Below are 22,603 nucleotides of genomic sequence, written 5' to 3'. Positions count from 1 at the left end.
TTTATGGCGTTGTGCCCTCTCTTTGAATGAATTGGTTCTTTGTTCCTTCTATTTTACCAGTAAGTATGGTTTCATCTGTTTCTGTATCTTTGTCTTCAACTCTCAATGACCATCTTTCTCAACTCTAATATATGCATATTTTTACATGATTTTATGCTATCTTCTCTTTCCAACTGATGTTTGTCATCTTCATTTATCATTCAATCTCTCCCATTATTGGCTCTTTGATTTGACTTGTAGCTGTAATCTATGCAGACATCTCTTTTGTGTGAAGTAAATTTTATTAATCATATACCTCTGAAGCACTGGCATTTTCAATGTGGCTGATGTGTAAGATTTGTCCAAGATATGCTCAAGGCATTTGATTTAGAGCCCCTTTACTGCCAAAACTTAATTTCCCTTCCTTTCATGTGATTTAATTAATTGAGTTTCATTTAGGCATGAGTTGTAATAGAAACCCACACAAACGAGGTTATGTATTCATCAGTTGAAAAAATGTGAATAGAGACTCTCAAGAATCTAAAGTTTATATTTTTCTCTAGAAGTGGTTCAGTATTCTCTAATTCATTCCTTGTGGCTACTTTATACAACATAGCTACCGTAATAACAAGTATTGACTATGCATATATATGTACATATACATGAGTGTGTATATATATACACACACATAATATATATTCATTTAGTCAAACTAGTTATAGATATAGATAGTTAGTAGCAGCCAAAGATGATGTTAAGGTTAATAACTGATAATAAAAGGCTAAATAATGTCAAATGGGATCGAGAAAATTTTTGAAAAGTAAGCACCAGAACCAATATTTCTAATATTTTTCCACAATTCGGTGAATTCACTCTTTTAGCATTTTCACTTTTGAAAATGTTCTCAGGACAAAAGGCAGATTTCAGCCACTGCTGGTGTGTGTGTGTGTGCTTGCAGACGTGTGTGTGTGTCTGTGTTTATCAGCCTCTTCATAGGTTTAACATTACATTCTAGGTTGTCAATAATTTTGAAAATATTTCACATTTGTTTTCCATCATATTTATATGATCTTCTCATTTTATTTTCAGATCTTCTTCAGAAAAATTTTGGTAAATTTTATCTGACAATGCTTTACTCCCATAACCCTTTAAATGACTGCTTTCTTAGAGGCTTACTTTCCCTGCATCTTTACATACCATCAGTTGGCTCCCACTTCCCTCTTCTCCCCCCCACCCCAATTTCTTGATAAGGACTTTCCCTTATAAAGTTCTCTCCATTTCTGTTTCCCCAGCTTTCCTTCAGTCCCATTCTGTCCTTTCTCATGCCATACTTCTCCTTCCCTGGAAACATTGGCTTCATCTGTCTTCCATAGACTCGCCCTAGTTTCGTTATGAATTTTGTGAGATGAAGGGGATTAGTCTTTTAGGCACATCGATCCATTCTGTATAGATTTTCTGGAAAATGACCATTGATTTAGAATCTCTGTCACCTTTTCCAGGGTCAAGGGGCCATTACCATGCAACTGATATCTCCCTAAAGCTTAAGAGATGAGAGAAGACTCTAAACTTGCTGAGTAAAAATTTCTACATCCTTTGTCATTTCAAAGTCTGTGTAAATGCAGATATCGTTGATTAGTCAAGCGTGAACTTGAGGCTCACTCTTCCACTGCCCTTTATCATATTACCTAAATGTTCCCTGGTATACAGATCTTTAAAATAATACTTCCTGGCTTTTTGTTTTCTTTCCACCACAGTATTCTCTCATCATTTATTTACACAAGGAATAATACTGAAAACTACAATTATTTTTGATGTTCGTAGTAGGCCTTTACCTCTTCCAGGAAAGCCATTGATAAAATATCTCTCGTTCATGGTATTGTATGTCGATCACATGAGAAGCTATCATCCTCGGATATCCTAAAAGTAATTTTATAAGACACTAACATAATCACTAAAAGTTTAATATCCTCCTTTTCTAATGACCTTTTCCAATGACACTTTTATTTTTAGGGGTGAGAGAATTTAGGAATATATCTCTTTAATGTAAGGAGCAGGTTTCATGTGGCTACTACTACAGATAGTTTTGAGCAGATGGGTCCTTTTACTGTACACTTTCTCATCAATTTTTAAGGACTTATCTCATGGATCTGTCCATGCTTGTATTTTATCATGAAGAAGGTAGGAGGACCAATCCAAGACTGATTGATAAGGTTTATCCCAGGGGGAGTCCAATTCTACTTTCTCACGTGATGTCATTTCCTATCTCATTCCTTTGCACCAAGCCGTGGGGAATGAAATCAATGTTGTCTCGATTGGTGATATATCATTTGCAACATTGTGGTTCCAATTCTCAGAAATTTGAATCACAGAGTAAACTATGAAAGGGTTTCAAATTTTGTCTCCCTCCCTTCGTGACGTCGTGCCTTCATTTTGCATTAATGGCTTCTTTCTTCCTTTCATTTTTCAGATAAGAAGGAACAAGAAAAAGGTAAGTCCCAATAGTGTATTTCATATGTATATAGATTTTGTTTATTTGTTTGTTTGTTTGTTTCACTGAATAGGTCTAGATATCATAATGAACTCCCCAACAATTGCCACCCCTATTCTATATGTTGCAATCACTAAAAGCAATCACACTAAAAGACTTATAGCATCTTGGAAGAAATTGCCATTTGCAGCTCAGGTGGGAAATGTCAAAACGACTTTGGAACATCTTGTTCCACCAGCAAGCTAGGAAGCTGTAAAAGTCTTCTGGAGTCATTGTAAAAGAACACAAGTTTCAACTTGAACAGGATCCCATTTCACAATGATGATAGAGATTGAGCATCAAAGGAATGGTGAGGAAAGTTTTAGCTCATCAAGTATGTTAAATATAAACAAGTTAATAGTAGCCAGTTACATTAGTGAAGGTAGAAGGATCTTCGGGAATTAAGTCATTATTCTAGAAACAGGTAAATAAAGGGAAGTTATCAATGAAAATAATGTACTTCCCTCTCTCTCTAGTAATTGTTTCATCTGCTTCTTGTACCCTTGTCTTCATCTCTCCATGATTATCTTCCTCAATTCCAACATACATTAAATTTACATGATTTTGTTTCATTGTCTTGTCTTTCTAACTGAAGTTTGACGTCTTCATTTGTTATTCAATTTCCCCTAGTATAACTTCTTGATTTGTCTTGTCTTTGCAATCTATGTAGACAAACCCTTTCTGTCAAGTGAACCTTATTAATAATATACCTGTGGAAATTTGGTGTTTTTAAAGTTTCTGATGTGTAAGATTTCTCCAAGGTAGGCTGAGGTCATTTGATTTAGAACACTTTCCTGCCACTTAATACTTCATTGTCCTTCCTTTCATGTGATTTAGTTAAGACAAGTTTCATTCAGGAGTGTGGTTAAAATAAAACTCACATAAAACAAGGTTATGTATTAATGAGTTGGTGTAAATGTCGTGAATAGAGGTGCCGAGGAACCTAACCCTGCATTTTCTCTGGAAGCAGTAGTTCAGTATTATTTAAGTCAATGTTTGGGGCTACTGTATACAACGTAGTTACCATACTAACAGGAATTGACTAATTAATATTTAGTAGCAGTCGAGAACTTACTAAAGCTAACAAACTAAATAATAAAAGCCTAAATAATGTCAAAAGGGAACAAGAAAATTTTTTATAAAGTACCACCACAACTAATGTTCTAAAATGTTTCCCCTTTCAGTAAATTCATCTCATTTCTCTTATTTTCATATTTTGTCAAATATTTTTGGACAAAAGCAACGTTTCAGCCACTCTTCGTATGTGTGTGTGTGCGTGCGTGTACATGTTTGTGAGCATTTCTGCATACTGTTGTAGATTTAATTTTTCATTGAAAATTTTCAATACATTTGAATTTTTATGTTTCGTTCCTATAATGCTTACATTAATCCTTCCATTTTATTTTTTTCAGAAGAACTTCAGAAAAAAATTGGTAAAATACCTCTGACAACTCTGTACTCCTTTAACCATTTAAATGACTGCTTTTTTGGTCATTAGTGTTCCCTGCCGTTCTACCTACATGACATCCCTTAGCTCACCATTCTCTCAGAAGTCGACTTTTTTCTCCCTCCCATATTTGTTTATGAACTTTTTCCATATCATGTTCTCTCCATTTCTTTTTCCCCTACCTTTCATTCATTCCCATTCCTTCTTTTCTCATTCCATATCGGTCCTTTCCTATAAATACTGGCTGCTTCTGTTTTCCAGAGACATGCCATAGTTGCATTATAAAGTCAGAGAGATGAAGGGAATTACGCTGATAGGCACATGGTTTCCATTTGACATATATTTTCTGGAAAATGTCCATTAATTGAGCATCTCTGTTATGTATTTGACATATGAGGGCCCATTAAGATGCAATGAATTTTACCACAACAAACCATAAGAAATGAGAGAACACTTCTACCTCGGTAAATGAGGTTTCTCCCTCCATTTTCCTTTTAAAGACTGTAAGTTCTGTTGTCATTCATTGGTCAAGTGTCAACTTGGGGTTCACTCTTCTACTGCCCTTGATCATATTGCCTAAGTGTTTCCAGGTATACAAATATTTTACATAACTTTTCCTTTTTTTCCTCTCCAACTGTGGTGAATATTCTTTATACTTTTGCACTTTTGTTGACACAATTATTAATTCTGAAAATTGCAATTCCTTTTAATGTTTATAGAATAACTTTATATATTAAGGAAAGTTCATCAGTAACATACTTTTAATTCAGAATATTTTAAGTGGATGACGTGAGAAGCAATTGTCCTAGGACTCTCCCCAATGTTTTTTCATAAAACCCTAATGTAATCGTTAAAATTTTAACATCCTCCTTTTGTAATAACATTTTTCAATGACTTTTTCTCAGACGGAATAAATTTTTGGACTATAACTGCTAGAGATAGAGTTTTGGACAGATGGATGCTTTTATTGTTTACTTCCTAATCTCTCTTAAGCACCTGTCTTGTGTATTTGTGTTTGCACTCTACATACTTTGAAGAGGAAGAAGGCCCAGTGCAAGACCAATGATGGATATTATTTATCCCAAAGGAAGTCACATCAGCCTCCTCTCACAGTTTCATTTCCCATTGGTTCCTTTGCATCAAGGAGTGAGTAGAAGTAAAACAACATTGCTGGGCCAGCCTGGTGGCTTAGCGGTTAAGTGCGTGCGCTCCGCTACTGGCGGCCTAGGTTCGGATCCCCGGCAGGCACCCATGCCTGGCTTCTCCGGCCATGCTGAGGCCACGTCCCACATACAGCAACAAGAAGGATGTGCAACTATGACATACAACTATCTACTGGGGCTTTGGGGAAAAAAAGGAGGAGGATTGGCAATAGATGTTAGCACAGAGTCAGTCTTCCTCAGCAAAAAGAGGAGGATTAGCACAGATGTTAGCTCAGGGCTGATCTCTCTCACAAAAAAAAAAAAACATTGCCTATGATTGGTGAGATGGATTTGGAATCTTCTGGTTCGGGTTCTCAGAAATATTGGTCAGTTTAAACCATAGAGAAAACTAGGAAAGTGTATCAAATTTTTATCCTGTTCACTTACTGACATGTGCCTCATTTTGAATGAATTGTTTGTTTTTTCCTTTTATTTTATCTATAAGTATGAACAGGAAAAAGGCAAGTCTCATTAATGTATTTCACTATGTACGTAGTCAAGGTTTTGTCTATTTCTTGTACCTTTGTCTTCAACTGTTAATGATCATCATTCTCAACTCAATATACATACATGTTTACATGATTTGTCTCATTACCTTATCTTTCTAACTGAATTTGCCATTTTCTTTTTTAGCTTACTTTCCCCTATTATTATTGCTCTGAATTGTCCTGGCATTTCAATAGTTGTAGACAAATCCTTTTAGTCAAGTGTCACTTTGTGAATTACATACCTCTGATGTTTTGGCGTATTCAAAGTGGGTAATGTGCAAGTTTTGTCAAACATGACTTAAGCCATTTGATTTAGAACCCCGTTCCCTGCCACTTAATACTTTATTTCCCCACCTTCAATTTGATTTCAAGACAAGCTTCATTCAGGCATGAATTAAAATAAAAACTCACGGGGCCGGCCCCGTGGCTTAGCGGTTAAGTGCGTGCTCTCCGCTGCCGGCGGCCCGGGTTCGGATCCCGGGTGCGCACCGAGGCACCACTCCTCCAGCCATGCTGAGGCCGCATCCCACATACAGCAACTAGAAGGATGTGCAGCTATGACAGACAACTATGTACTGGGGCTTTGGGGGAAAAATAAATAAATAAAATCTTAAAAAATAAATAAATAAATAAAAACTCACATAAAACAAGGTTATGAATTAATGGGTTTATGAAAATGTTGTGAATAGAAGTTCCCAGGAACCTAACCTAGATTAGCTCCCTGAATAGTGGTTCAGTATGTTCTAAATCAGTGCTTTTGGTGACTATATACAACATAGCCACTGCAATAACCAGAATTGAGTCTATATACTTAATAGTAGTCAAAGAATTTATTAAAGCTAACAAACTGAATAATAAAAAACTGAGGAATGTCAAAAAGGAACAAGAATAGTTTTAAAGGGACCCACCAGAACTAATATTCCTGAATTTTTTTCTCAGTTTACTAAATTTAGTCCTTTTCTTCTTTAATTTTTGAAATATATTCTCTGAACAAAAGAGATCCTTCAGCCACTGTTGGTGCATTTGTGTATGCATGCACACATGTGTATGTGTGTGTGAGTTTATCTGCATCTGATACATTGAACTTTACATGTATATTTTTTAATAAATTTGAATTGTATTTGCATTTTTATTCCATGATATTTACATTGATCTTTCCATTTTATTTTTCAGAAGACCTTCAGAAAAATCTGCGTAAATTATCTCTGACAACTCTTTATTTCCATACCCCTTTTAGATGACTGCTTTCTTGATATCATTAACATTCTCTGCCTTTTTACCTATATGCCGTTCTTTTGGGTGTTTACTAGTCCCTCTCCAATTATTTTGTTTATGGACTTCTCCTGTATTCTGTCCATCTCTGTTTCCCTACCTTCCATTCTTTTCCCATTCCTTTTTTTTTTTTCATGCCATACTTGTCCTTCCCTATAAATATTGGCCTCTTCTGTCTTCCAGAGACTTGCCATATTTCATTATGAATTTTGTGAGGTGAAGGCGATTAGTCTAAGAGGCATATGATTTCCACTGTACACATATTGTCTTGAAAATGTCTATTAATTTAGAAGCTCTGTCACATATTCCAAGTTCAAGGGGCCATTTCTACGCAATTGATATTTCTCAAACCTTAAGAGATGATTGAAGATTCCAAATTTGAAGAGTGAAATTTCTGCCTCCCCCATTGTCCTGTCAAAGACTGTGTAATTTCTGATGTCATTGATTGTCCACTGTGAGCTTGAGTCTCACTCTTTCCCTTCCCTTGATCGTATTACCCAAGTGTTCCCGGGTATACTAATATTTTACATAATTTTTCCTGGCTTTTTTTTCTTTCCAACTACAGTAAATTTTGTTTATTCTTTTGCATTTTTATTCACAGAATTATTAATTCTGCAAACTGCAATACCTTTTAAATGTTTGCAGAAAAATGCTATGTCTTAAGGAAAGGTCATATATAACATATCTTCAATTCAGAACTTTTTATGTGAATGACATGAGAAGCTATTGTTCTAGGATGATTCGAAAAGATTTTTTATAAAGCACTAATGTAATCATTAAAAGTTTAACAACCTCTTCTTCTAATGATATGTTTCAATTATATTTTGCTCACAGATTGAATTTAATTTGGTGATTTATCTCTTTAATGTATGTAGCGGGCCTCATGTGACTGCTGCTACAGATACAGTTTTTGATGGGTACTTTTACTGTAGGCTTTTCCATCCTATTTTAAGTACCTGTCTTGTGTATCTGTGTGTGCTGGCATTTTATTCTGAAAAAGGTGAAAGACTCAATGAAAGATGAATAAATGATATTATTTATCCCAGAGGCAGTCCTATTCTGCCTCCTGTCACAGTTTCATTTCCTATCTTAATTCCATTAGCACTTAGGAATGGGGTGATTAAAATTATATTGTTTCTCATCAGTTACATGGTCTTTAGAACGTTTTGCTTCCAATTCTTAGAAATAAGATTCAGTTTTAATGGAGGAATAAACAATGGAAGGGTTTCAAATTATTGTCCTCTTCTCTTCCTGACATTGTGCTTTCATTTTTAATGAATTGGTTCTTTCTTCCCTTTATTTTTCAGATAAGTGTCAAGAGGAAAAAGGCAAGTCTCACTAGTGTTACACTTTGTATCTAGTCTTTATTTGTTTATTTTTCATTTGTTTTCAACTCTTAATGATTATCTTCGTAAACTGCAATGTACATATAGTTTTACATGACTTTTTCGTATGATCTTATCTCTGTTTCCAGAGACTTGCCGTAGTTTCATTATGAAGTTGGTGAGAGTTAAGCTAACGGGCACATAGTTTCTATGCTCTACATATACTTCTTGAAAACATCCAAACTTTGGACTTCTGTCATGAATTCCAAGTTTGAGGTCCTATTACTATAAAATTGATACTTTCCCAAACCTTAAGAGATGAGAGACGATTCCAAACACGCTGAGTGAATTTTCTCCCTACATTGTCCTTTCAAAGACTGTGTGAACTGAGATGTCATTCATTGGTCAAGACTCACTCTTCCACTGCCCTTGAACATATTACCCAAGAGTTTCCAGGTATACAATTATTTCATATAATATTTTCTGGCTTTTTAAAATTTACAACCATAGTAATAGTTTTTTATTCTTTTTCGTCTTCATTGACACAATTAACTAATCAACAAACTGAAATTTCTTTTAAACATTTGTAAAAGGACTTTTATGTTAAGAAAAGTCCAAATATAATATTTCACTCAATTCTGAATTTTTTATGTGAATTATGCATGAAACTGTTTTCCTGAGATGTTTCCAAAAGGTTTTTTCATAAAACTACTTAACATAATCATTAAAACCTCCTTTTCTAATGACATTTTCAATATATATTTTTTTTCAGGGTGAGTTGAATTAGGAATATATCTCTTTAATGTATAGAGCAGGTTTCATATGTTAAGAGATAAACTGAGGCAAATTAAAATTTTCAAGAGTTTATTTGAGCAATCCTCAGTTTGCATTGGGCAGCACCAAACTGAAAGTGGTTAGGAATGCTCCACCAACAGGAGCTAGGGGCAAGGTTTTTACAGAGAAGATGTGGAAGCAAAGCACAGCAATTATTTCATTGGTTATAGCTTAAGCTGTTGCCTTATTTGGGAAAGCCTAGTTGACTGTGATTGGTTATTCTTTGCTTCTATTTTCTAAATTTGAGTGCTTCAACTCTGGCATAGGTGTTGGTTTGCTTAATTAGGCTACCAAGGCATTAAAGCCACTTCATTCCAATGGCTTCCTTCTTCAAGTACTTTAACAAGTCTGAATACTGCTACAGATACAGTTTTGGATAGATGAGTGCCTTTACTGTATGATTCCTCATCACTTTTTGAGTACCCTTCTCATATATGAGGGCATGTTTGCATTTTTTTCTTAAAAAGGTGACAGCCGAATGAGAGATGAGTAATTGATATTGTTTAGCCCAGAGGGAGTCCTGTGGTACCTCCTCTCATGGTTTCATTTCCTATTTTAGTGTCTTTTGCATAAAGGATTGGGGGATGTAAAAATAAAATTACTTCTTACTGGTAAGATGGACTTTGAATCATGACTCCAATTCTCAGAAATATAGGTCAACTTGAATCACAGAGAATGTTATGAATGTGTTTCAAATTTTTGTCCTCCTTCCTTCTTGACATGTGCCCTCATTTAAAATCAATTGGTGTTTTCTTCCTTTTATCTTCTGCTGTATGAAAAAGGAAAAGGCAAGTCCCATTCATGTGTTTTCACTCTGTATCTAGTCATTATTTCATCTCTTACTTGTACCTCTTTCTTTAATTTTCAGTGAACATCTGCAACTCCAACATGTATATATTTTACATGATTTTATCTCATCTTATATTTTCAACTGAAGTTTACCATCTTCATTTGTTATTCAATTCCCCCATTATTACTTGTATGATTTATCCTCTCATTTCAATCTGTGTAGACAGATACTTTCTGTCAATTAAATTTTGTTAGTAATATACTTCAGAAGTTATGATATTTTTCAAATGGCTGTTGTGTTAGTTTTGTCTAATATAGGCTCAGGTTATTTGATTAGAACCCACTCACCTGCCTTTTAATACTTCATTTCCCTTTCGTTCATGTTATTTAGTATAGAAATAATGAGATTTTCCTCAGAGGAATGGAGATGAGATAATAATATCCTCATTTTTCCCATTAGGAATATTGGGTTAGAAGGCATCTAAATTCAGCAATATTATCACTTGAGAGACATGGATGGATATTAATAGGTGGTTAAGCCTAGAGAATACAGGAAAGATGGAAAAAGGACCAAACAGTGTAATTCACACCATCAAAGAGGTTTCTTCAAAGAATGTAGGACAAGTACCTATGTACTTTTGTGTACATATTACATAAAAGCTAGAAGCCTATAAACTGAAAGAACTCACAAGATACTGCCTTTTTTACAAAATGTAAATTCTAGAAATGAGCTTAGCTCTTGAAATTGACATGTACGTTTTGTAAGGAACTTCCATAAAGCCTAAAGTCACATTATAGGAAAGGGATAAAATGAAAGAGTTTAAAGCAGTCTTCTAAGATTTTGGTCATGTAATCCTAGCATTCCTGTGCCCCCATTAATTCCTTATATTTCCCTTCAAATAAATGAGTTAGTGATCAACATTAATTTTATTCCATTTATTTTCTGTTTATTTATAAAGATTTATGTGCTGAGAAATTATGTACTTATATGTAAGCTAATGGGAATGGAAGGAATTTGGTTAGAGCCACATCACTCAATTCTTTGAACTTCTGAGGTAAATGATGAAATCACAGAGTACTTATCAAAACTAATTTTGAAAGTTCTATCAGTTGAAAACTCAATTAAATTCTATTGCAGTTTTGTTAAATGCAGAGAATTAGAAGCTATCAGACTTCAAAAAAGACTGTACCCAGTCATGATAGTCATTTGCTTTCTTTTTCTTTCTTTTTTTCTTTCTTTTTTTTTTTGTTTTGGAGAGGAAGATTGGCCCTGAGCTCCTAATGTCTGTCACCAATCTTCCTCTTTTTGCTTTAGGAAGATTGTCCCTGAGCTAACATCTGTGCCAGTCTTTCTGCATTTTGTATGTGGGACACCACTACAGTGTGGCTTGATGAGTGGTGTGCAGGTCCACGCCTGGGATCCAAACCCGCAAACCCCAGGAGGCCGAAGCAGAGTGTGTGAACATAACCATTATGCCACCGGGCGGCCCCTCATTTGCTTTCTTAATGGTTTAACATCTTCTAAAAAGACTTTCTCAGGAGTTGAATATATGTTGACCACTAATTATACAAACAATGTTTCACTTAAAAATACCTTGTGTAATCTGAAATAGAAAGATTTTCCAAATTAAAAATCAATTCCAATACACTGCTACCAAGGTAACATTTGTTTTAAAATTATTTTATTTTATTAAATATATATTTTGATCCAAACCTTGAATTAGTTATATTCTTGAAACTATTCTTAAAAGAAATTTGTATGGGATACAATTCTATTTGGTATTCTGTCCACATCTTCACCATTCTTCTTTTATTCAATCAATTGGGAAAGTTTTTTCCCTTTTCTCACTTTTCTAAGATAAAAATGTACTTCCTTGACATTTTTTCAGGGGTTTTGTGTTGTTGTTTTTGTTCATTTGTGGGTTTTTTTTTCTTCTAATTACCTTCATTCTACCAATTTACTGTGCACTGGAAGTTTTCTACTCATTTTCATTTTCTGTGTTGGTTCCCCTTGACATTTACATGAATTTTTCCATTTTATTTTTCAGAAGAGCTTCAGAAAGAAATTGGTAACTTTTTTCTGACATTCTTTTTTACTGAGGTATTCTTTAGAAATATTTTTATCTTTTCCTTCCTGACTCTTCACCTTACCCCTTCCTGTCTTTCCTCTTCCTTCTTGTGAATTTCAAATTACCTTATCTATTTTCTTTCTGGCTTCCTGGACTCCTCCCATATTATGTTCCCTACCCATCATCTTCCTCAGATTTTCTTCATTCCCTCTCCTTCCTTTGCTGTATTCGTAGGCTTCTTCTATCTTCTAGATGATTGCTATAATTTCCTTATAAGATTGGTGATTTGAAGTGGATTAGGCCAAGAAGAATGCGGTTTTCTTTATTCAATAGAAAGCTTCCTTTGACTTAGGTTCTTGAACATGCCCTCTGAGATGCCTGTTGTTTTATACATGATATTGTCCTGGCTTTTAAAGGAAGGGTTAAAATTCCAAAGCTGCTGAGTGAGATAAATTCCTCCTTTACCAACCTTTTAAACACTATATACTCATGTCAAGTGTAATCTTGAGACTAGCTAATCCACTTCTCTTGGCTATATTCTCAAGTGATCTAAAGCATATAAATATTTTTGCATGATTTTTCCTGATTTTTTTTCTTTCCAACCATAATTATTACTGTTCTTCCTTTTTATTCTAATCCATTCAATTATTAATTCAACAAATTTCTAAACCATGTTTTAGTACCCCCTTACAAGAATTATTTAAATCCTCAGGTCCTTTCATATTAGACTGTATTCTTCAAATTGTAGTGAAGTCTTCAAATGAAATGGACTTCAGAATTTTCTTTGATTGCTTTTGAAATGGACATTAGTTGGCCAATTTGCAGACACAAATATTGGCAGATATATAGCTTTAATTGCATCTTCTTTACAATGTTAAGAAAGCCTGTTTTATATATGCATGTTCATATATTTTTCTCTCAGATAGGAGGAAGTCTCAATTCAAGTCAGGTGAGTAATGATTATCTCTCAGAATGCCCCATTCTTCTGTTTCTTTTACATTCTGCCTCTATAGGAGTGGGATAGGATGCAGGCATACAACAGAAATGTCTATAGTAGGCAAAGAAGCATTTGAAGCATTATCTCTCTAAATTTCAGTAACTTCAATAAATTCTCTATGCAGTGCAAACTATAAATGATTCAGCATGTTTTACCATCTGTCCTCCTTTCTCTCTTCCTTTATTTTGCTCCTCCTCTGTCTCTCACACCTGTTGCTGCTTCTATATTTCTGTCTATCCTCCAACTGATTATTTTTATCATTATGTTTGAAAAAATCGAATATGAGGATATAGGATAAAAAGAGAAAGTCCAAAGCACTTAGAAGAAGAAATGGGACAAAGTCAGGGAGAAGTGGAAAAGACAATGAGAGAAAACATGAAAGTAGAAAAAGTAAAGGGTTTCCTATTTTGTTCTTTTGCAGCCTGGAGGAATGCACCGTTATATGCTGGTGAGTGACGTGGACTCTGATGAAGAAAATCCTATTATCGAAGATATTTTAAATGAACACTTACTGTGTACAAAACAGCATGCTGAAAATCAAGGAAACTCCAAAGCATAATTCCATGAACTCAATAGATTACTCAATATTGTAAAAGATAATAATGTGTTTGAAACATTAAATTTTAGCAGTTTTATTATTTTTCAGTTTGCATCTCACATCATGCTTTGAGGATAGGTAAAGGGTTATCATCTGCTATAAAATCTAAGGAAACTACAGCCAAAAGAAGTTATTTGGTCAGACTGACCATATTCTTTGTTTCCTCTCCAACATCCTAAATAGATTACAGACACTTATCCTGTGGGAGTGTTGGATGAGGCGAGCATAGGGATGGGTCTTCAAGTCAGACATAATTTAGCAGGCTGTGAAAAGGAGTGCAAGTATATGAAAGAATATTTTCTTTGGTTGCTACTATTCTTGAATTAATCCTAAGGAGTTTATACTCACAGTATTCTGGACAGACAGGCAGCTTTATCTTTCAAATGGTGGGTTCTCATGTACATATGTTCCTTGCAGATTGGAGGAAAGAAGAGTTCGAAGCTGGTAAGTCTATGATGATCCAGGAGGGACCCTGCTCCTTGTGGGGTAGTCACAGGGAAAGATGGGAGGAGGTAAGCTGGATCTACCCAGGGCCAGAGGAGTCCTTACAGAATGGGGGCCCTCTGTCCCAGGGCTAGAGACCCTTCCCAGAAACACAATAGTCCTCTTGTCTTTGCAGTAAGTGTGACCCTGGATGCAGCCACTGCCCATCCTGTCCTCCTTCTGTCTGAAAACGGGAGACGAGTAACCTGGCAAGATAGATATCAAGATCTACCCAGCTCCACACAGAGATTCACCTCCCTTCCCTGTGTGCTGGGTCAGCTGGACATCAGCTCTGGGAGATGCTACTGGGAGGTGGAAGTTGGGAAAACGCCTTCTTGGGACCTGGGAATTTGTATGGATAATGTGACAAGGAAGGAAAGGGTCACGATGTCCCCACAGAATGGTTTCTGGGCCATCAGGTTCTATGAAGGGGAGTATTGGGCCCTCCCAGAAACTCGTCTTACTCTAAGAGAAAAACCCCTTAGTGTGGGGATATTCCTGGATTATGAGGCTGGAGATATATCTTTCTATAACATGACAGATGGATACCACATTTTCACCTTTCCACAGAACACATTTTATGGTGTCCTAAAACCACTTTTCATACTTTGGTCCTCTGACTCAGGTGCCTTGACCATTGTTCAGGTGGAGGAGAACTGACTGATGTTGCAATTTATATGCCTATCCACCTCCCTCTAGCCAAAAATTGATTTTTCTTCCTCCTTACCAGTTCATTCAAGATGAAGTTCTGGGACACAGACTGATGGTTGCCTCTCATATCAATTCTCCCTTCTTACTTAGTTATAGGTTCCTTCTTATTTTTACTGTGCCCTATGGCAGCCTAGTTAAAGATTAGATTTCCTAGCTTTCTCTGCTGAATGTGACTACATGATGAGCAGTGCATTATAACCTGAAGTATTCTGTATGACTCATGGGATATGTCCTTAAAGGTAAATTGTGTGCCCTTCTTGTTTTCTTTACTTTTTCTGATGGTTGTAATGTGTCATGATGGGTGGAACTCAAAGAACATCCCTGACATTGTAGTATGACATGGATGGCGGTGAAGACAGAATGAGCATGGGTTTTTGACAACTTCATGGATCTACTCTATTGCCCAATTCCTGAATTCTTCTCTGTGAGAAATAAACGTTTATCTTTAAGCAATTTATACATTAGACTTTTGACACTTGTGATTGAATCTAAGCATAACTTGTGCACTTTCCCCCTAAGGATGGCAGCAGATGACAACCGTAGTTGAATATGCGGGTGCAACAGGAGGCGTAAAGTCCTGTACCTGCTTGCTTAGCTACTCCTGCACTTCCAGTGTGTCAGTCTCATCAGGACCTCTTGATTTCTCCTGATCTATCAGTCTCTCCTGACTTCACTTCCTGCCCTTTCCTATTTAGATGCCATCGTTAATAGTTTTAAGTATTCTCTTACTAATAATTGAAAATCCCTGGACTCATTGTCTTCCTTTCACATCAGCTTGGCAAAACCCCAGATATCAATGGATCTAATTACCCATTTCTCATACTGGCAGCTTAACACTCTGTACAAATCCACACATATGAGCAAACTGGTTCCTCTGTACCTCTATAGTCGTCTATCACAACCTGGATGCCAGCACTGTCTGGTTATCTTCCCATGCATCTCCAACTACTTACAGGCCTTACGTTTGCACAGTCAATTTCATTAAAAATTAGACTTCCTTTAACATTCCAATTCTACTCACACCTGGTTCTCAATATATGAATGTGTTCACACTTTGAAAATAATAATAATAATTAGGATACTATATAATTATTCTATATAATTATATATTATGTATATATACTATTATATATTATATATACTATATGTGATATAGTATATATATCCAAATTTTATAATTAGTAATAATAATAATAATTAGAATCCATCAGAAGGGAATTCTCTCATCTTTGTAATAAAAGTATAACAAACCTATCTAAATCTCTACCTCTCTATTACTCTTTCCTCATTCTTATATTAAGAGAAGTATCCCTCTTCCTTTACAGAGAACATCAAATCCATCTATTCTCTCCATCCATCCTGTACTGCCCTCTCTGGTACTGAAATCCATCAGCTTTTCCTCTCGGCCTTTCTACTATCTTCTTCCCATGAAACTTAAAATTTTCAAAATCGTGCCCATCTTAACAGTACGATTTTCCATCCATTCTATATCCTCCTATATACATTTCTAACTCTCTTTCATAATCAAACTTCTCAAAATAGTTATCTAAGAGCCCTATTTCTACTTCCCTCATTCCCATTTCCTTCTCAGTAAACTCTATGTTACAGGTTAGATTGTGTCTTCCTTACCATCCCCCCAAATTCATATGTTGAAATCCTAACCTCCAGTACATCAGAAGGAAACCTTATTTGGAAATAGGGTCATTACAGATGTAATTAGTTAAGATGGAATAGGGTGGTTCCCTACTCCAATATGACTGTTATCCTTATAAAAAGGGGAAATTTGGACAGAGACACGCACACATGGAGAGCACCATGTGAAGACTGGAATTTTGCTGCCACGAGCCAAGAAATGTCCAAGATTGCTGGGGAACCACCAGAAGCATCTTCCAAACAGATTCTTCCCTAGCACCTTTAGAGGCAGCATGGCCGTTCCACCCTGTTCTCAGACTTCTAGCCTCCACAACTGTGAGACAATAAACTTCTTTTGTTTAAGTCATTAAGTTTGTGGTACTTTGTTACAGCAGGCCTAGCAAACTAATAAACTCTTTTTTAAAAAATACAACCTGATCATTTATTTTCTTTAATAATAACCCAAAGCAAAAGGACTTGTGTCAGAAATTCCAGGGAGTTCTTACACGTATATACTTCATGTCACAGTTGAAAACCAACATATAAAAATGTGCATTAACCATAGTAGGAATTCTGAAATTCTGATGAATCTATATAAAGTAATTAGTTCTGTAATAATTATGTCTTGCATTTTAGAGTGTTCACAATTTCACATGTTTTTATACACATTATCTCATGTCAAACTTAATAATATCCCATATAAACATTTTATTCCTATTTTGTAGATGATAGAGCAAGGCTTTGACTATTTAAATTAAGTTATGTGACTGACTTGTCCAAAGTCACATCTTTACTAGATGCCAGAAGTGGAACTGATCCCAAGTCTCCTGACTTCCCCAATCCAAGGCAATCTTCAATAATCAACTAAACTTACTATTTTTCTATTTATATAGACCAGAGAATCCTGATACACGTACTTCATGCTGAGAAGGGGTTACAGGTTTATGACACAAGAGCTAAATTAATAGCAGTGTGGCCAAAAAGAGTTAGAGTAAATGGTGGGCATTAAAGTTTTCTAGTTTAAATGACCCTAAGCCAGTAATTCTCAAAGTGTGGTTCCATGAAACATTAGTCCTATGGTAACCTCCTTGGTCAAATAAAGCTTTCAAATGCTTTTATAATGCAAAGATTATAAAAATCTTGTAGGCCGTGGTACACTCTGGAAAACACTAAACTATTCCAACCCAAAAGCAGTGGAAAAAAAATACGAAAAGAATCTATCCTTATAACAATGACTCAAAGATGTTAAGAATATTTCCAAAAATCATATCTAAATTCCTTTTTCTGTTATTAAAGTCCACTCTCTTAAGAAAAAAATCTGTAGCATAAGACCCATGTTTCATTTTATGGCTTTGAGTGTTTGTGCTATTCTTTCCCTTCACTTCCTCAGTCGAGTATACCCCGAGTAACCTCAGTCCGATTCCACTTATGGGCCTAACCAGTGTAAACATCTGCACTAGTTGCTGTAACAGAAGGAATTAGTTATAGAACTAGAAGATGCCATAGAGATAATCTAATCCAGGGTCTTCAAGAAATTTTTCCATAGACTACAATGGACTATCATGTCTTTAAAAATCAGAAATGAACAAAAACATACTCAAATACTTTGGCAAGTCGTTCACCACATTGGATAGACTCTGAAGCACCCAAAGTAGCTTTTTAATTTTAATTTTTTAAATTCTGAAGCCCAGGCTCCACTTCAATTGAATTAGAATCTTCCAAAGTTTTGGCTAAAGCAGAAGTATTTTTTAAAATGTTCCTCCAAGAGATTTTATATGCAGCCAAGGTCAGTCTAAACACTTTGCTTTAAGTGGTATATGCACTTTTGGAGTCTCATCTGCAAACATTCACTCTGGATTCTAATCAAACTTACCAATTTTACAGATAAACTTAGAGGACCTGATCACTTGCCCAAGATCACCTTGGTTAGTGCTGTCTCAGAAGTGAGATTCCACCAGGACTTCCGGGTGTTTTGTTTTTGTTGCGTCATACTAATTGTATAAAAGAAAGATCAAGTCTACATGATAATTTGCCTCAAAATTAGGAGATTCCTAGGACTTATGGCTTTTATCTACTCATCTGACATATGCCTTTAATTTTTCTGTGTTTCTGAGTTCTAACTGCCTGTTTGTACTTATGACAATCTATTTACTCAGCCTTGATTCTGGTTCATTGTGCTTCTCCTTTAATCTTCCTCTCTATGATGGTTAGTTTTGTGCATTAACTTGGCTAGGCTACAGTACCCAGGTATTTAATCAAACACTAATCTAGGATGTCGCTGTAATGGTATTTCATAGGTGTGGTAACATCTATAATCAGTTGACTTTAAATAAAGAAGATCACCTTCAGTAATGTGGGTAGGCCTCATCCAATCAATTAAAGTTTAAGAACAAAAATAAGTTTACCAGAGAAGAAATTCTGCCTCAAGACGATAGCATAACCTGAGTTTCCAGCCTGCCAGCCTGCCTAGCCATATAGTTTTCAGACTTGCCAGCCCCCACAATCAAGTGAGCCATTGATTGAAAGAAAGAGCCTCTTTCTCTGTCTCTCCTGGTACTATTTCTCTGGAGTACTCTGATTGATAACACCCTTTGAACATCCTCTCACATTTTTCCTTGTTTTTGAGACTTTGCCTCATTTCTGACCTCTACCTCTTATTTGGACCTCCAAGATCCGTACTTTGGGTTTCACATGGTCTTCTTGATTTTTTACTTCTTGTCTTAATATTTTCTACAATAATTTGTATGTCTTGACTCCACAATGCTTACCTGGTTCTGATACCCCAGCTGTACTTTCAGATGCTGCTTCCTGGTACTCTCCAGATGTAACTTGATTCTATGCTGGCTTTGCTTATACCACTGACTCTGGCTCTATATTTTTACCATTTGATTCATTACCTTGCACACTGCCAGAACTTCCCTCCTGTCCTCTTCCGTCCTCAACCCCACCACCTTTCAACACTGAGAATACAAAAAACACTAGATAAGGAATTTGGAAGACCTCTGATAAAATCTTGTCTCTGTTACTTACAAGTTAATTGACTCAACATAAAATTCTTCATTTTTAAGGTAACCTCAGACTATCTCTAAGTTACTAAATTTTGGATATTATAGTGGAGAAATATTTTAGTCCTTCCAATCCTGAGGTGAGTAAACCCCAGAGAACCTACCTCGGGCAAATACAGATAGGTATCGCAGAGATGTTGGCATTGTCTAGTCTCTAGTGATATTTTCTGCTATAGCAACTCCCCTAACTCAGCCCTAAACCACAACCTCTTTTGAGTCTCTCAAGTCTTAGAGACTTATTCCCAACAGTTCCCCTGAGCATTGGACACCAGCCAAATCCACACTGTCCATGCAACATAGACTTTAGAATAGACTGCCCATGTCACCTAGATCTGAATCTACACTTTCTAAGTTACTTGAACCTTGGAACCCTTGCTATTCTTTTTTCCTTCAACTTTAGAATAATCTGCACCTTCTAGGTTCTGAAAGCAGCTTCACTCTGCATATTATAATGCTTAATGGCCTAGAACACTTGTGCTCTGAAAGCCAGCTACCGTTACATGCCCTCCAATCATAATATTTCTCATATTCTATAAGGTCCTCATGCCCACAGAATTCTGGGAACTTTTCTAAAATCATAGAAAACTTACTCGTTGCTATCTCAGGAAAGCCCCAGGGGCCTGCTAACAACAATTTCCTTAAGTTTAATAAGTCTGCCCTTCCTGGTTCTAGCCTCCAGAGCTTGGGTGGTAGTTGGACAAGCCAGACTGGGAAGGTCCAGAGAAACTAGACATATAGAGGTGGGGTGGTGGAGGTGAGGTAGATATTAGGCACAGGTCCAACAACAGGAAGAAAGATCCCATCAAGGCAGGGAGACCTCAAATAACATAATAGTAGGGATAGGTGGACAGTGGCTAACTTCAAGGAGGGCCCACCATGAGGATAAGGCAGAAAATTCTGCAGAGAGATTGATGAGTATGCCTAGCAAGCAGAACGCTAATCAGGTAGGCAGTTGGTCCAGGAAGGACTGATGCTAGTACTTGGCAAGTGGAGATCCAATATTGGAGCTGAGTCTAGGACTAGCTGTCTAGTTGAGACTGGTGCTAGCAATGCCGAAACAGGGCCAAGAGGCAGCTGTATACATGAGAAGACAAGACAAAAATCACAGCATGTACTATAGGACCCAAGTTCTTGGGACTGAAATATAAGCAAAGTGGCTGGGTTACTAGACAGCCAAACAATGACAATGGAAGTAGAATCAATACTCACAAATTGACATCAGTATTTTGCAGTACCTACGAGTGTGAAAAGACATTTTTCAAGATGAAATACATAAAATCCCATTACTGATGAACACAGATAAAAAAATTATAATCAATTTGAATATAGGGAAAAGTAATTTTGAATCTCAATTAAACAAAATGTTATCCTCCAAACCCAGAATAAAAATGAGTTCCATTATTCTTATTAGTAGACTTGTATTACCATGCTCCCCCCCAAATTACTCTATTATTACGTTTTGAATTTTCTCAATAAAAATTTGTGGAGCTTCCAGTTCAAGATGGCAACACAGGAGAATCCTGAACTCACCTCCTGCCACAGGAAAATCGAAACTACAGCTACATATAGAACAATTTCCTCTGAAAAAAACCCAAAAAGTACCTAAACAACTCTTTTTTTTTTTTTTTTGTGAGGAAGATCAGCCCTGAGCTAACATCCATGCCAATCCTCCTCTTTTTGCTGAGGAAGACCGGCCCTGAGCTAACATCTATTGCCAATCCTCCTCCTCCTTTTTTCCCCCTTTTTCTCCCCAAAGCCCCAGTAGATAGTTGTATGTCATAGTTGCACGTACTGCTAGTTGCTGTATGTGGGACGTCTCCTCAGCATGGCCAGACAAGCAGTGTGTCGGTGTGCGACCGGGATCTGAACCTGGGCCACCAGTAGTGGAGCGGGCGCACTTAACCACTAAGCCCCAGGGCTGGCCCCCATCTAAACAACTCTTACACACTCTGGCAAATAAGAGAAAGCCCACATCCCTGAGTAGGAGAGGCTGAGACACAATCCTGCCATAAACTCCACTTCCAGCATTGAGACCAACAATCAAGAGTGAACTCAAAACCTGGAGCTTTTCCCTGAGGAGGAAAGGGTTTGAACCCCACAGCTGGCACCCTAACTTCTAAGATCTGCACCTGAGAGATGATATCCCAAAACATTTAGTTTTGAAACCCAATGGGACTTGTGTCCACGAGACCCACAGTGCTATAGTGAACTGAGAGTGAAAAAGGCCTATGTGCTTGTTCTGGAGCTTAGGCCTGAGGGGTAAGATTCTGGATTGGCACACATCTAAAGGCCTCCTGAGGTGTTCTCTGAGGACTGAAGCCAGTAGACACTATCTTTGTACTCTCCTTCTGCCTCACCCCAGCTCCCTGGTATCTCCCAGAAAGGACCTTATGTACTCATCTGGCTCCTGAATTTTTGAAGCTGCTACCCAGAGAACACTGCTAGCTCACCTTGCTCTGGTGGCCAGTGGGGGTAGGCTCAAGAATCTCACAGGAATGTAATGCAGAAAAAGTTCTTAACTGGCTACCACCCCCAAGGCACAGCGGGGAGGCAATTGACTGAGGTACCCTTGCTGTGAAAGAAGCCTATTAGCTTATCTTCATAGTGACGGCCTGAGGGGAAGACTTCTAATTAAACACACATCTAAGGGCCAAATTTAATTCTCTCCAATGCTGACCTTACATAAATAGACAGCTAGTTATTCTCCAGAAAAAAAAAAAATGGGTTTATTCAGGATGAGTAAAGAATTGCAATTTGGGAATCTCCAACAATGGTGAGCCACCTGCAAGTCCTCCAGCAGCAAGGGAGGAGAAAGTTTTTTATAGAGAGGAAGAAGATAAGAGGGCTTTTGTAAACAGGGTTCAAGGTGTAGAGGCTTTTCCTTGGATGAGCTGTGACAGTGTCTCGTTGGCTGAGCTTCTTGCCAGTCAAGAAGAGGAAGTTTTTCTACTTCCTGTTAGGCTCTGCTGTGGATGTCGGGCAAAAGAGCTCCCCTTTTAGCCTCCCAACTTCAATTTAATGAGATTTCTGTCTATTAATTTGACATTTTCCCCTTTTGATCAAGATCTTCATCTGAAAACATTGCTAATCAAGAGTTAGGTTTTTTTGTTTTCAGCAGCCTTGTGTCCCTCAATGCCAGGAAGGACTTTTCCTTGGTGTCATGTCCCATGTCAAAAAGAAAGTGC

At 36.8% G+C, this 22,603-nt stretch overlaps 2 protein-coding genes across 5 annotated transcripts in view; both read left to right on the top strand.

The window, feature by feature from the left end:
- LOC147915681 (uncharacterized) overlaps positions 1–8,237 on the top strand; it is a 46,074-nt gene extending 37,837 nt beyond the window's left edge. For 2 of the 4 annotated variants that reach the window (XM_087438408.1, XM_087438410.1), the window contains one exon: positions 1,069–2,427. In XM_087438408.1, coding sequence (XP_087294534.1) covers positions 1,069–1,226 — 158 coding nt within the window. In that variant the 3' untranslated portion in view covers positions 1,227–2,427. The other 2 variants (XM_087438409.1, XM_087438411.1) reach the window with 2 other exon arrangements.
- On the top strand, positions 8,174–15,185 carry LOC147915680 (butyrophilin subfamily 1 member A1-like; the record flags this gene model as incomplete). The annotated part of the gene is made up of 6 exons (XM_087437814.1): positions 8,174–8,243; positions 11,912–11,932; positions 12,855–12,881; positions 13,351–13,377; positions 13,945–13,971; positions 14,147–15,185. Coding segments are annotated over 6 exons (696 nt in total), but the record flags the coding sequence as incomplete, so codon positions are not given.
- Positions 15,186–22,603: the final 7,418 nt, after the last annotated feature.

Source organism: Ceratotherium simum, chromosome 13 (assembly GCF_057802395.1).
Source record: "Ceratotherium simum simum isolate JZ-2026a chromosome 13, ASM5780239v1, whole genome shotgun sequence".
Taxonomy (NCBI): Eukaryota; Metazoa; Chordata; class Mammalia; order Perissodactyla; family Rhinocerotidae; genus Ceratotherium; species Ceratotherium simum.
Note: the sequence above shows the minus strand (reverse complement) of the source record. Positions and strands in the feature narration are given on the sequence as shown.